The 13,797-nt window shown below is 38.4% G+C and overlaps 1 protein-coding gene across 1 annotated transcript in view; it reads left to right on the top strand.

Moving 5' to 3' along the window:
* ENPP3 (ectonucleotide pyrophosphatase/phosphodiesterase 3) overlaps window positions 1-13,797 on the top strand; it is a 101,652-nt gene that overhangs the window by 20,523 nt on the left and 67,332 nt on the right. The window contains exons 6-7 of the mRNA XM_011962160.1: window positions 2,088-2,148; window positions 7,195-7,292. Coding sequence (XP_011817550.1) covers window positions 2,088-2,148; window positions 7,195-7,292 — 159 coding nt within the window. The remainder of the gene's footprint in view (window positions 1-2,087; window positions 2,149-7,194; window positions 7,293-13,797) is intronic.

The following is a 13,797-nucleotide window of genomic DNA, read 5'->3' as shown; positions in this document are numbered from 1 at the left end:
CCTCTCTATTCTCCCTTCTTCTGTTCCAATTTGGTAACTTTTAACTTTTTAATCTCAAGATGGATGCTTAGGCCATGTGGTAATTTTTTTTTTTTTTTCCTCACTGAATTCACTGGCTACTCTGATGGAGTTACTGTAATCATTTCAGTTTATTTTTTAAAACAAATATAAATGTTTTCTCACTCTGAAGTTAACACTTTATATTTTAAATGTTAAATGTGCCTACCAGCTTTTAGAATTAAAAAAAGCTAAATGATTTTTGTCAAAATTGCATCTTTTGAGAGTAGTTTGAGAATTTTTATTAAAATTTTATCTTCCGAGAGTAGTTTGAGAGAATTTGAATCATTTTTGTTTGAGAAACCAGCTAATTACTTTTATATTTTGTTAAGTTTAGAATTTCTGAAAACGTTATGATAAATTTCTACCACATACAGAGGTAGTGAGAATATTATGATGTTTTCTCTCTAAGTCCATCAACTATTTTCAGCAGTTATCAATTCATGGCCAATCTTGTCTCACATTGACAAAGTATAATTTTGAATATAAAATGAACATGTCAAAGATTTACTAACTCATTTATAAGATAACCAACTAGAATTAAAGCAAGTTCAAAGAGAATAAGAAACTAAGCTACTAAATTGTGTATATAAGACTGAAAGAATGTTGGAATAAAATCACTAGAACCATATCTTTTGGTGGGACAGAAATGAATTGCATTTCTGTGGGACAATTTATTTGCTATCAGGTATGAATCAGTTATATTGTTATTTGTTTTCTACTAGTTATTTATTACTCCCAAATAAACAACTTGTAAAATGAATAATAAAGAGTAAGCTGGATAAAGATACATACCCCTTGATAATTGGATAATATATTGTTGGGCCTTTTAGATAATTCCCAGCAGACATTAAAATGAAGTCTAATGATCAGTCCTCTTGCCTATTTCCAACTTTTAGATTTTTTCTTTAACAAAATATGCTCATCATTGCCAGCCTCTCTTCCATAATTTTACATTGTTTCAAAGCAAAACCAAGAGTATCATTCATCTAAAATATGTATTTAGGTACATATTTTAAGTACATATCTAAAAAGATAAAGATAATTTCCATCAAGAGGCACATCATGCCTGCAGGTGTGTTTTTTGGGATATGTTAGCCATTGATAAGCATTGCTGAGATCCACTAGGCGTTGCAGATGGTGACACTAGGTGTTGCAGATAGTCTGTCGTTTCTACTTCACTAATGAGCTAGAATGTTCTACAATGAGAAATATCCATGAAGCAAAATTTTTTGTTTTTGCTAATTTTTGTTAAGATTTTAAAAATTTGTTAAATTTCCCCCGTTTGATATCAGTTATTCTCATTGGCTATTTCTTTCTTTTTTTTTCTTGATACTTTCCTTTTTCTCTTCTTTAGACTGTATGTCTATAGTTATTAAATCCATTTATTCTAGCAGTTGGGAAAATATTGTTCTTGAGGCAAAAAACATTATCAAGAAAAAGAAGAAATATCTTTTTTTCATCTGAAAGAATCCCCTTTGGGGCTGGGTGTGGTGGCTCACATCTGTAATCCCAGCACTTTGGGAGGCCAAGGCGGGAGGATCACTTGAGGTCAGGAGTTCAAGACCAGCCTGACCAACATGGTGAAACCCTGTCTCTACAAAAAATACAAAATTACCCGTGTGTGGTGGCGCATGCCTACAATCCCAGTTACTTGGGAGGCTGAAGCAGGAGAATCGCTTGAACCAGGGAGGTGGAGGTTGCAGTGAGCTGAGATCACACCATTGCACTCCAGCCTGGGCAACAAGAGTGAAAGTCCATCTCAAACAAAATAAATAAATAAATCCCCTCTGTTTCTCTTGGTAAAGATAGACTTCCTGGTATTCAGTTAGTGCAGATTACTGGTCTCTACAAGTCACTAGAGAAACTGCCTTTGCCAACAACTGAAAATGCATTTTACATGTTTTAGAAGAAATTAGTCATGGGACAGAAATTAAGTAGTTTGGGAAGATCATGTCCATTGAACACTTGCTTCTCGTTTCTTGTCTGTGGTGCAGCAAGTATAAAGATTTCGATCTTATGCTTTTCAGGAGAAACCTCATGGCTGGAAGAAAACTGTGACACAGCCCAGCAGTCTCAGTGTCCAGAAGGGTAAGCATGACTGATACAGGGATTTTTATCCTCCTTTAACAAAGGTGCACATAAGAATGTAGTTAGTTCAGATGCAGAGTAGAATTTCCTCCACTTCATGTACATTTCAAAACAGAATAGTTGACAAAGGATTAGATTTCTTGTGGGTTCCAAGTTCTAATGGACTTTTGTTTGCTTTATTTTTTACAAAGACCTTTTATATTAATTTATGATATTCATATCTTACAATGACGACTTTATTATGTTTTTGTCTTTGAGGCAGGGTCTTGCTCTCTTGTCCAAGCTGGAGTGCAGTGGTGCAATCACAGCTCACTGCAGCCTTGACCTCCCAGACACAGGTGATCCTCCCCATCTCAGCCTCCTGAGTAGCTGGGACTATAGGCACGCCACCATGCTTGGCTAATTTTTTATTTTTCTCTCTGTGTCTCTCTCTTTTTTTTTTGTACAGATGAGGTTTCACTAGGTTGCCCAGGCTGGTCTCAAACTCTTGAGTTCAAGTGATCCACTTGCCTTGGCTTCCCAAAATGCTGGGATTCCAGGCATGAACCATTCTACCCAGCCACAGTAATGACTTAAAAAATTGGTTGGAATATTAAATAAGTGATATTCCAAAGGTCTTGTGGTCAGAATTGAAATTAACTTGAAATTACTTCTGCCAGAACGCCTTTTCCTTTTTTAAATAACTTAATTCCTGTCTTCTTTTTTTAAATAAAGATAGGATCTTGCTGTGTTGGCTAGGTTGATCTTGATCTCCTGGCCTCCAGCAGTCCTCCCTCCTGGGCCTCCCAAGGTGTTGGGATTACAGCCATGAGCCACTATGTCTGGCCAGAACTCTTTTCTATTTTACATCTTGGTACCTCAAATTTCTTCTTGTTGAGAGCAGAGAAAGAGGTTTGTGCAGGCCTTGAAATGAGAGGAGGTCTTTGAAGGGTGGATGAGGCGAGCTTTGTCAGGGGGCACAGGTGATGAACACGTGAGGTGACACTCCTGCCCCACAGAAACGTTTGCATCTTTTCAACACGTTTATCATGGCTGCTTTGCTGACTGCCGGGGCCTGGAAATGTGCATCACCTCAAGCCAGCACGGATTCCCCATTTCTCCATCCACCCCTCTGCCCTTCACACTTTTCTGGGCCAAGTAAGGGAGAATGGTGGAAGGGTGGATGAAAAAGAAAGGAATACCTGGCTTTAGGAGGAATTGGTAGAGGCAGTTTTTAAATTTAAGTATTATTATTATTATTATTATTATTATTATCAAGAGATAGGGTCTCACTCTGTCACCCAGGCTGGAGTTCAGTGGCACGATCACAGCTCACTGCAGCCTCAAATTCCTGGACTCGGGCTATCCTCCCATCTCGGCCTCCCAAGTATTTGAGACTATAGGCATGGGCCCCCACACCCAGCTAAACATTATTTTGTATTTTTTTGTACAGACAGGGTCTCACTATGTTGCCCAGACTCAAACTCCTGAACTCAAGTGATCCTCCTGCCTTGGCTTCCCAAAATGCCATGATAACAGGCATGAACTACTGTGCTGGCCAGTGGAGGCATTTTTTGTTTCAAGACAGGGTCTCAGTATGTTGCCCAGGTTGCAGTGCAGTGGCGTGATCATGACTCATAGCAGCTGCCACCTCCCAGGCTCAAACAATTCCCTCACCTCAGCCTCCCAAGTAGCTGGGACTACAAGCATGTGCCACCATTCTCAGCTAATTCTTGAATTTTTTCTAGAGACAGTGTTTTTCCACGTTGCCCAGTCTGATCTCGAACTTCTGGGCTCAAGTGATCCTGTCATCTTGGCCTCCCAAAGTGCTGGGATTACAGGCATGAGCTGCTGTGTCTGGCCCAGTGGAGGCATTTTTAAATAGTGTTATTCCATTTTGAAAAGGAGTATGGATAATGTGCCTGTTTTTGTTCCATGTTACTTTGGTTTGTAGCTCAGATTCAGCTGCTCTCTTACCACCTTGTGGGTGGAAGAGCAAAGGATTAGAATAAAATGAGAGAAGTTTGAGTCCTGATTTTGCCTGTGGGTCTTTTGCACTAGTCACTTCTCTGAGCTTCATCTATGAAATTGAAATAATAATAATGCCAGGATCAGACAATTTCATGTGAGAATTAAATGACCTAAAGCAAGGGAATATGCTTGGTGAGTTATCAAGCAGTAGGTTAATTTTAATTCTGGTGCATGGTGCATAGTAGTTACTCAAGAAATTGTTAATATTTTTCTAGTGAAATTTTTCTGTAGTCACTTGTTTTATTGGATGAACCTGATACTTGAATCTATTAAGGTGTGCCCGTGGCATTTTCTCGTAGTTCAAATTACCCTGTCAATTCATCTCTGAAAAGCATACTAATACTGGCTAACATTCATATAGTTCTAATTATGTACCAGCATGTACATTACACAACAGTCATCTTACATATTAGTCCTTATAAAAACCCTTTGGTTCTATTATCTCCATCCTCATTTTACAAAGAATGAAATGGAGGCAAAAGCTGTGAAATCACTTGCCCAGTGCTGCATTGCTAGTGGTTGCTGGAAACAGGAAGCAAACCCAGGCAGCAAGGTCCCAGAGTCTCTGTGGCATAACGCTCCCTCAAGTCATAGGCTGAGCCCATGATGCTGTGCGATTCATCAGAAGAAGGGGTAAGGGCCTGAATAAGGGTAAGAATTGTTTGAGGCACCAAGACTCCCTCACCTGTTGATAACTGGGAGGAGAGAGACATTAGGTGAGCAGGAAGGTTTTCACTAAAGTCTTTGTAAAGAGTCTCAACAAACCTAGATGACTAAGCCCAAATGATTAGTTCTTCTCCAAACTGGCAAATCACTGTCCCCCTGAGGATTTGAGAGCTGGAGCAGCATCCCAGAGAAATTACAGGACTGATTTGGCAACCCTGATGCAAGGTAAGACTAGAAAGGAACCTGGTGAGGAAAGGGGTGGTGGTGGTGGTCAGTAGGACACTGACCATCACCTACAAACCCCTCATTCTCTTTATTCCATTGAAGTCATTCCTGCCTATACCTTCCATCCCTGCAAGAAAAATGAACAACGATGATTCTGCTCACCATGAATAATATTTGCTGGTAAAAATTTTATAGTGGCTAAAGACATTACATAAAACCCTCTTGCCAGACATTTATGCTAGTATTCTCTTTGCTTGTTTGCCTTACTATTTTGCTAGTGATCATAGTATAGTAAGGAGCTTAGACTCTTAAATCAGACAGATGTGAGTCAATAGACTAGCTCTGCCCCTACTGGTGGTGGGACACCTTGGGTAAGCTACCTGATCCTAGTGAAATAATAGATCAGAGATGACAGTTCTTGGCATGTAGTGAGCTCTTACTCAAACTTCATCACAGGCAATGAAAATAATATGGATGCAATGTTCAAGTTTTTTAGCAATCAGAGAAATAAAAATGAAAAGAAGATACAACTTTTACTCCATGAAATAATCAGTACATCGTGATTTGTGTATATAAAGTCCCAGCTACCTGTCTTGTTTATGAAAGTACTGTATAAGTTAATATCTACTGTTGGGAAAGAATTGTGGCAATATTTTAGTCTCCTTTGAAAGTTTGTCATAAGACCAGGAAATGTGATCTTTATGAATTTATCTTTAGCAAATAATTAAGGATGTTTTAGCTACAAGAATGTTCGTATCAGCAGAATGTAAAATGCACTCTCTAGTTAGCTTGGACTGGCCATTAAAAAAGGGGTGCATTGGATCTTTGGATTCCACTCTTGATCCCACAGACAGTTGACCCTGTCTTTAATCTTCCAAGTTATTTTAATGGCATATTTATGAATATAAAATTTTTAATCAGAGTTATGTTAATGACTTTATGAAAAAATAAGTATTTTCTCATGCAAATTGCACTAGGCCACTTTAATTTCTTCATGAATTTTCTGCACACTGCAGTTCAAAGAGTCCCAGTTTTCCATTTTTATTTTTAAATTGAGGTATCCTATAGTTCATATACATTGAAATGGTCCTATCTTAATTGTATAGTATAATGCAATTTGGAAATTCACTAAGCTATGTAACTTACTAATATAGAATATTTCCAACATACAGAATATTTCCACCATCCCAGAAAGCTACCTCATGTCCCTTCCCATTGCTTACTTCCCAAAGACAACCACTATTGTGATTTCTATCATCATACATTCCTGTTTTAGAATTTATGTAAATGAAGTTAAACCACAGGTTCTCTTAGGTCTGGAAACCTAATAACTTTCCAAATTGGAAAGTACTCAAGTGCCCATGGACAGTAGAATAAGTTCTGGTTTATTCATTCACTGGAATATTAGACAGCTATATGAATGAATGATCCATAATTACTTGCAACAATATGGAAGAATCTCAAACATAATGTCGAGTAAAAGAATTGAGACTCAACAAAATGCATACTGTATGATTTTATTTGCATATAAATGTAAGTACAAAAATAGACAAAGCTAATCTATGCTGTTGGAAATCAAGATACTGATCATCCTTGGTAGGGTGTGGTTTGGAGAGTGTAGTGACCATAGGAAGCACAAGCATCCTGATAATATTCTGTTTCTTCATCTGGGTGATGACTACACAGTGGAGTTCAGTTAATGAAAATTTATCAAACTATACATCTGTGAAATGTGTGTGTGTGTAACAGAAGTAAAATTTTACGCCAGGCGCAGTGACTCATGCCTGTAATCCCAGCTCTTTGGAGGCCAAGGTGGGTGGATCACTTGAGGTCAGGAGTTGGAGACCAGCCTGGCCAACATGGTGAAATCCCATCTCTACTAAAATTTAGCCGGGTGTGGCAGCGTGCACCTGTAATCCCAGCTACTTGGGAGGCTGAGGCACGAGAATCGCTTGAACCCAGGAGGTGGAGGCTGGGTGACGGTGAAACTGTGTCTCAAAAAAAAAAAATGACAGTGTCTGGCTATGGCCCAAAAGTTACCCAATTATTTTACCTTAAACACAGGTCTAAAAAAAAAGATTGCAATGCTTTTGAGGTAAATATAACTATCCAAAATAATGGACAAATTTTGTTTTTCATTTTCAGGTTTGACCTGCCACCTGTTATCTTGTTTTCTATGGATGGATTTAGAGCTGAATATTTAAACACATGGGATACTTTAATGCCAAATATCAATAAACTGAGTAAGTCTTCTATAACTAGTGGCATGAAAATGATAAAGACACCTAGTTAGTCAATCTCTAGATGATGCAACTTTCTTTCTGACTTTTAACCTTAGAGGTTTGTCTTAGCCTAGATCCTCTCTGACTTTACCACGTGGTATCTACTTTCAATAGGAAGTGTATTTTCACACTTGCTGGCTTCTCCTACCTTTATTTTGGTAGCATGGTCAGCCTTTTGTTTGTTTATTTTGATTTGTTTTGTATTTGAATGTAATTTCTGTCCTGTGGAAATCTATTCGTGTGTACTGCCTTGAAAGGGATGTTTGTCAGACCTAGGTTCTGGGTCTTAGCAAGGTGGATATAACAAGAATCGGATCCTGAACGCGGGTGGGCTAGACAGATCCAGCACCTCCCACCACTTCAGCAGATGTCAAGTCCAGGATCTATTTCTGGTTCTGGAATTAAACTGCCTACAACCTGACTCTACTAATTGCTAGCTGTGAGGTCTCAGACAACTTTCCTTCATCTTTTAGTGCCCTAGTCTCTTCATCTGTGAAATGGTGACTTCCCACCTGATAGGATTACTGTGAGAATGTACAGGTAGCTTTCAAAAAATAGCTATTTGATATGTGGCATATGATGGGTGGATTTAAGTAATTGTTGTAATTCTTTTATTATCAATTTTACTATGTTGTACTTCTGTGTTAGGACACTTAGCCTTCACATAATTTAATAAAAGTAGTAATAAAGAGAAGTTGGGGCTGGACATGGTAGCCAGTGCCTGTAACTCTAGCACTTTGGGAGGCAGAGGCTAGAGCATCTCTTGAACTCAGGAGTTTGAGACCAGCCTGGGCAACATAGTGAGACCTCATCTCTATTTAATAATATTTTTTTTTTTTAAAGACAAGTTGAGTACCCAATGACACAGTGCTAAGAAGTGGCATAGTTAGAACCAGAGAACTAACTCCAGGGCCCACACTTTTCACTGCCCTGCAATTCCTCTTTTTCTTCTGCCTCCTCTGAGGCCCTGTTTTATATCCCCAAAGTTCTCAAATTTTGTGTCATTTTTTACTGGTTTATTGTTTTTCTTTTTCTGCAAATTATTAAAAATAGCTGTTTGACTCTGGGTAAGTCAATTGACTTTTCTTGGCCTCAGTTTCCTCATTTGTAAAACGAAATGACTAGATCTGATGATTTCTACTGTTAATTGCAGCCCTAAAATGCCATGGTTGTCGGAAGATAGACCACTACTTCCTACAACTCAAGGTGCATTGTTTTTTCAGCTTCTCCCTCATTCCCTGAGGCAGATCTTTAGCAAAGAGATTGTTTTCCAAATCCAGGACCTGTCACTTTTCTGCTGAGTCATTTTGTCCTGCAAAGTTAGCTAACATTTCTCAGTTTCTATTTTCTTATCTAAATTTGTCTTGATAAACTGGTTATCAAATCTGGTGTCAAAAGGGAATTTGACTAGCCAGGGTGAACTGAACCTTTTCTAAAGTAAAATTCCTTGATTTGCTCATTCCATTGAGAATTAGAAATGGCATCAATGAAATACAGCCACTAAGAGCTTTCTGCTTTTGATGTTTAAAATATTTTAAAACATTTAAAGAATTTTTAATCATGTAAACAACATCTCAATCCTCAAATGTGTGAAGCTATGATCATCTAGGCCTACCTAGGCAAAATGGGGCTGTTAGTTTTTAGGAGGCCCAATTAAGAATAGATGTGGTAGGTAGGGGGACATATTCTCAGGACATCCTGAGGCTGTTTTGAGGGAAAATTAAAAAAGGATAGATGTGGTTAAATAGGATTCGGATTATGTTAGCCTTGAATTGAGGTATGTGACAGCAGGCATTGAGGTTAAGGGAGTCCAGGGCCCCAACTCTAGGGTTTCATCAAGCTGCCTGAGTTGGGCCATCATGGTGGCGTAAACCGAGCCTAAACAATATCACAGAGCAGTGAGTCATATGAGTGACTATTAAGTGGACGAGGAAGTGGTCTCTGAATCACACTTTAGTCGGGCAAGAACATTGTCTTGTCTTAGTACAGGTGGCAGCAGACAAAGAAGGGCCAAGATCAGGAAACTGTTAAGTGGGATAGAGATGATTTGGCCTATTTAGAAGACAGCCTTCCTGAAAAGTTAGATGGGAAACTGTGGATCAAATAAGACTAAAAGTAGCAGGTAGACAGCAAAGATCCAGCAGGTGACATATGCAGAGTTTCAGAGATTAGAGTTTGCAAATTTGGCATTCATGAACAGCAGAGCTCTTATATTGGCCACAGCAGATGTCATTTGCTGTCTGCTTTTTAAATTTTGTTAAGAATGCATAACATGAGATCTATCCTCTTAACAGATTTCTCAGTGTACAATGCAGTATTATTATCTATAGGCACAATGTTGTAAAGCAGATCCCTAGAATTTACTTATTTTATAAAACTGAAATTTCATATCCATTGATTAACGATTCCACATTTCCCCCTTACCCAGCGCCTGGAATCCACCATCCTATTCTTTGCTTCTATGATTTTGACTATTTTAGATAACCTCATGTAAGTGGAGTCATACAGTGTTAGTGTTCCTGTGGCTAGCTTATTTCACTTAGCATATCTTCAAGGTTCATCCATGTTATCACATGCTGCAAGATTTTCCTCTTTTATTAAGGCCAAATAATATTCCATTATATGTATATGCCACCTTAAAATCTATTTATCTTTTGAAAGAGAAATAGATTGTTACCACATCTTGGCTCTTATGAGTAGTGCTGCAGTGAACATGGGAGTGCTAATCTCTTTGAGATCCTGATTTCAACCCTTTTGGATAAATCAAAAGTGGAATTGCTGGATCATATAATTCTATTTTTAAGTTTTTGAGAAACCTCCATACCGTTTTCCATAGCAACTATATCATTTTGCCTTTCTACCAACAGTGTACAAGAGTTCCAATTTCTGCATATCTTCATCAACACCTGTTTTTTTGTGTGTTTTTTGATACTAGATATCCTAACAGATGTGATATGATATCTCATTTTTTAATTTTTATTTTTAATTATTATTATTATGTTAGAGATGAGGTCTTGCTATGTTGCCCAGGCTGGCCTCAAACTCATGGGCTCAAGTGATCCTCCCATCTCGGTCTCCCAAAGTGCTGGGATTGCAGGTGTGAGCCACTGTGCCCAGCCTCATTTTGGTTTGATATGCATTTTTCTGATGATTAGTGACATTGAGCATCTTTCATACACCTATTGGATGGATATTTGTATGTCTTTAGAGATGAACAATATCTTTCCTCTTTGAAGAAATATCTATTTAGGTCATTAGCCCATTTTTTAATGAGACTATTGGATTTTTTGCTATCAAGTTGTAGAAGTTCCTTATATATTTTGGAACTTAACTTCTTATCAGATATATGGTTTGAAAGTGTTTTCCCCCATTTCATATGTTGCTTTTTTATTTTATTGATTGTTTCCTTTGCTGTGCAGAAACTTTTTGGTTTGATATACTCCTACATGTATATTTTTGATTTTGTTGCCTGTGCTTTTGGCATCATGTTCATGAAATCATTGCCAAGACCAATGTCCTGCAGATTTTCCCCTATATCTCCTTCCAGAAGATTTATGGTTTCAGGTCTTACTTTTAAATCTTTTTTTTTTTTTTTTTTTTTGAGACGGAGTCTTGCTCTGTCGCCCGGGCTGAAGTGCAGTGGCCGGATCTCAGCTCACTGCAAGCTCCGCCTCCCGGGTTCACGCCATTCTCCTGCCTCAGCCTCCCGAGTAGCTGGGACTACAGACGCCCACCACCTCGCCCGGCTAGTTTTTTGTATTTTTAGTAGAGACGGGCCAGGATGGTCTCGATCAACTGACCTTGTGATCCGCCCGTCTCAGCCTCCCAAAGTGCTGGGATTACAGGCTTGAGCCACCGCGCCCGGCTTGATTTATTCAGACTTTCTATTTATTTAAGATTCAGTCTTGGTACATTGTATGTTTCTGTGAATTTATCCATTTCTACTAGGTTATCCAATTTGTTGGCATGTAATTATTCATAATATTCTCTTATGAATCTTTTATATTTGCAGTATCAATTGTAATGTCTCCTCTTTCTGATTTTATTTATTTGAGTTTTCTCTCCTTTTCTTGGTCTAGTTAAAAGTATGTCAATTTTGTTCATCTTTTCGAAGAACCAACTCTTAGTTTCATTGATTTATTCTATTGTTTCTCTATTCTCTATTTCATTTCTTCTTTAATCTTGTTTTCTTTTTTCTGCTAACCTTGGATTTAGTTTGCTCCTTTTTCTGTTCCTTGAGGTGCAAAATTAAGTTTATTTGAAATTGTTCTTCTTTCTTAATGTAGGCATTTATTACTATAACTTCCATCTTACAGCTGCTTTTGTTGCATTCTATTTTCATGTTCACTCATCTTGTTTCAAGATATTTTCTAATTTCTCCTTTGATTTCTTCTTTGACCCATTGGTTGTTCAAAAGTGTGTTACATTATTTCTACATTATTTGTAAATTTTTCAGTTTTCCTTGTGATATAGATTTCCAGTGTTATTCCATTGTAGTTGGAGAAAATACTTGGTATGATTGCAATTTTTAAAATATGTTAAGACTTGTTCTGTGATCTAATGTGATCTATCCTGGAGAATGTTCCAGGCATACTTGAGAAAAACGTGTTGTGTTGTGTTTAATAGTCTGTAAGGGTTCTGAAAAAACAAAACAAAACAAAACCCACTGATTGTTTTATAGGGCTTCTATTGTATATTGTGAGTTGCTTTTATTTTGCTGCTTTCAAAATTCATTGTCTTTGACTTTTGACATTTGATTATAATATGTCTTGGTGTGGCTTTCTTTAGGTTCATCTTATTTAGAATGCTTCAAGCTTCCTGGATCTGGTTGCCCATTTTCCTTGCTAGATTTGGGAGTTTTCAGCCATTATTTCTTTCTATTAACTTTCTGGTTCTTTCTCTTTTTCTTCTCCGGAAACCCCATCATGCATATATTAATCCACTTGTTGGTGTCCCACAGTTCCCTTAATCTTTCATCACTTCTTTCTGTTCTTTTCTCTTTTTGCTCCTTTGCCTGAATAATTTTTAAAGGCCTCAGTTTGCCTCTCTTTGTGGAAATTTTCACTTTATTCATGCATTGTTCTCATCACTTCAATGAGCATCTTTATGACAGTTATTTTGAAATGTCTGTTAGGAAAATTGTAACTATGCTTTATTCAGGTCAATTTCTGAAGATGTATCTTCTTCCTTTATTTTGAAAATATTTCCCCATTTCTTCATTTTCCTTTACTCTGTGTTGGCATCTGCACATTGGACAAAGCAGTTACCTTTCTCAGTTTTCATGGACTGGGCTTGTGTAGGAGAAACCCTCACCAGTAGGCCTGATCAGGGATTCTGGAGGCCCCTTAAACCTTCATGCTAGTCCAACCTTGTTTTTTGTTCTTAGGGGCCCCAAGTGTCTAGAGCACACTAGGTCCCATTGGTGTTCCAAGATGAGTGAAACTTATCTTGGAAGGAAGCCAGCTCCTTGGGCAGTCACCAGAGAATTTGGATCATTAGATATCTTGTCCAAATCTTTCTCTCCCCAGAGATAAGTTGGGATCTGGATTTTGTTTTGTTTTGTGGGGCTTTTTTTTCTTCTTCTTCTTTCTTTTGCTTTTTTTCCTCTGTGCTGCACCAGGGAGAGGGGCTATGGTGACTAATATGCTACATCAAACCACTGTGTTTTTTCTCACTGGCCCCCAGGTGACTAGAGTATGCTAGGTTCCATTAGTGCTCCAATACAGACAAGACCGAAAAAGCCAGTCCTTTGGGCAGTCCCTGGAAAAGTTGGGGCATTGGACACTTAGTGCAACTCTTCCCCCCCGGGAGAAGCTGGGAGTTGGGGTTATTGTCTGATTTCTCTGTGCTGAGCCAAGAGCAGAAGCTGTGGTGAGTGCCCGTGTGCTAGTTCAAATCTCCTCTTTGTTCTTTGTAGCACACAGGGGACTAATACATGTTGGACCTCAGCTCTTCTAGCTCAGGTGAGGTAGAAGCCAGTTTTTCAGACAGCACCTAGAAAAATTGGAGTGTTAGATTTGTGGTCCAATTTTTTCCTTCCTTGGGGAGAAACCAAAAGTTTGAGAGTTCTCTCCTCATATAGCACCATTCTGGGAATGGGTATTATGTCAAAGAAATGGTTCTGCTTTTCCTACTGGTTTCGATGTAACTGGGGTTATACTTGCCTGGTAAGCAGGAGCCTGTCAAGTAGTCTCTGGGTTTCTCACAAAGGGAATTGATTTATGTGTGGCTATTGAATGATAGTGTCTGCTGTGGGAAGAGTCGTCTAAGATTTCCTATTCTGTTATCTTGCTAACATCACTCCTCTTTGCTCTCTTTTGACCCTTCTTCTTTATGTGCCGAGGGCTTGAATGCATACTTGCAACTCTGGGAAGAATGAAGGCCCTGCAGAGCTTATTCTTCCTTATATTATTATTTTTTTTTTTTTTGAGTGCTAGAAATGACACAGGCCAACATTATGGCTCAT

This window comes from Colobus angolensis, unplaced genomic scaffold (genome assembly GCF_000951035.1).
Source record: "Colobus angolensis palliatus isolate OR3802 unplaced genomic scaffold, Cang.pa_1.0 Scaffold58, whole genome shotgun sequence".
Classification (NCBI taxonomy): domain Eukaryota; kingdom Metazoa; phylum Chordata; class Mammalia; order Primates; family Cercopithecidae; genus Colobus; species Colobus angolensis.
The sequence above is the reverse complement of the archived record's forward strand: the minus strand, read 5'-3'. Positions and strand labels throughout refer to the sequence as shown.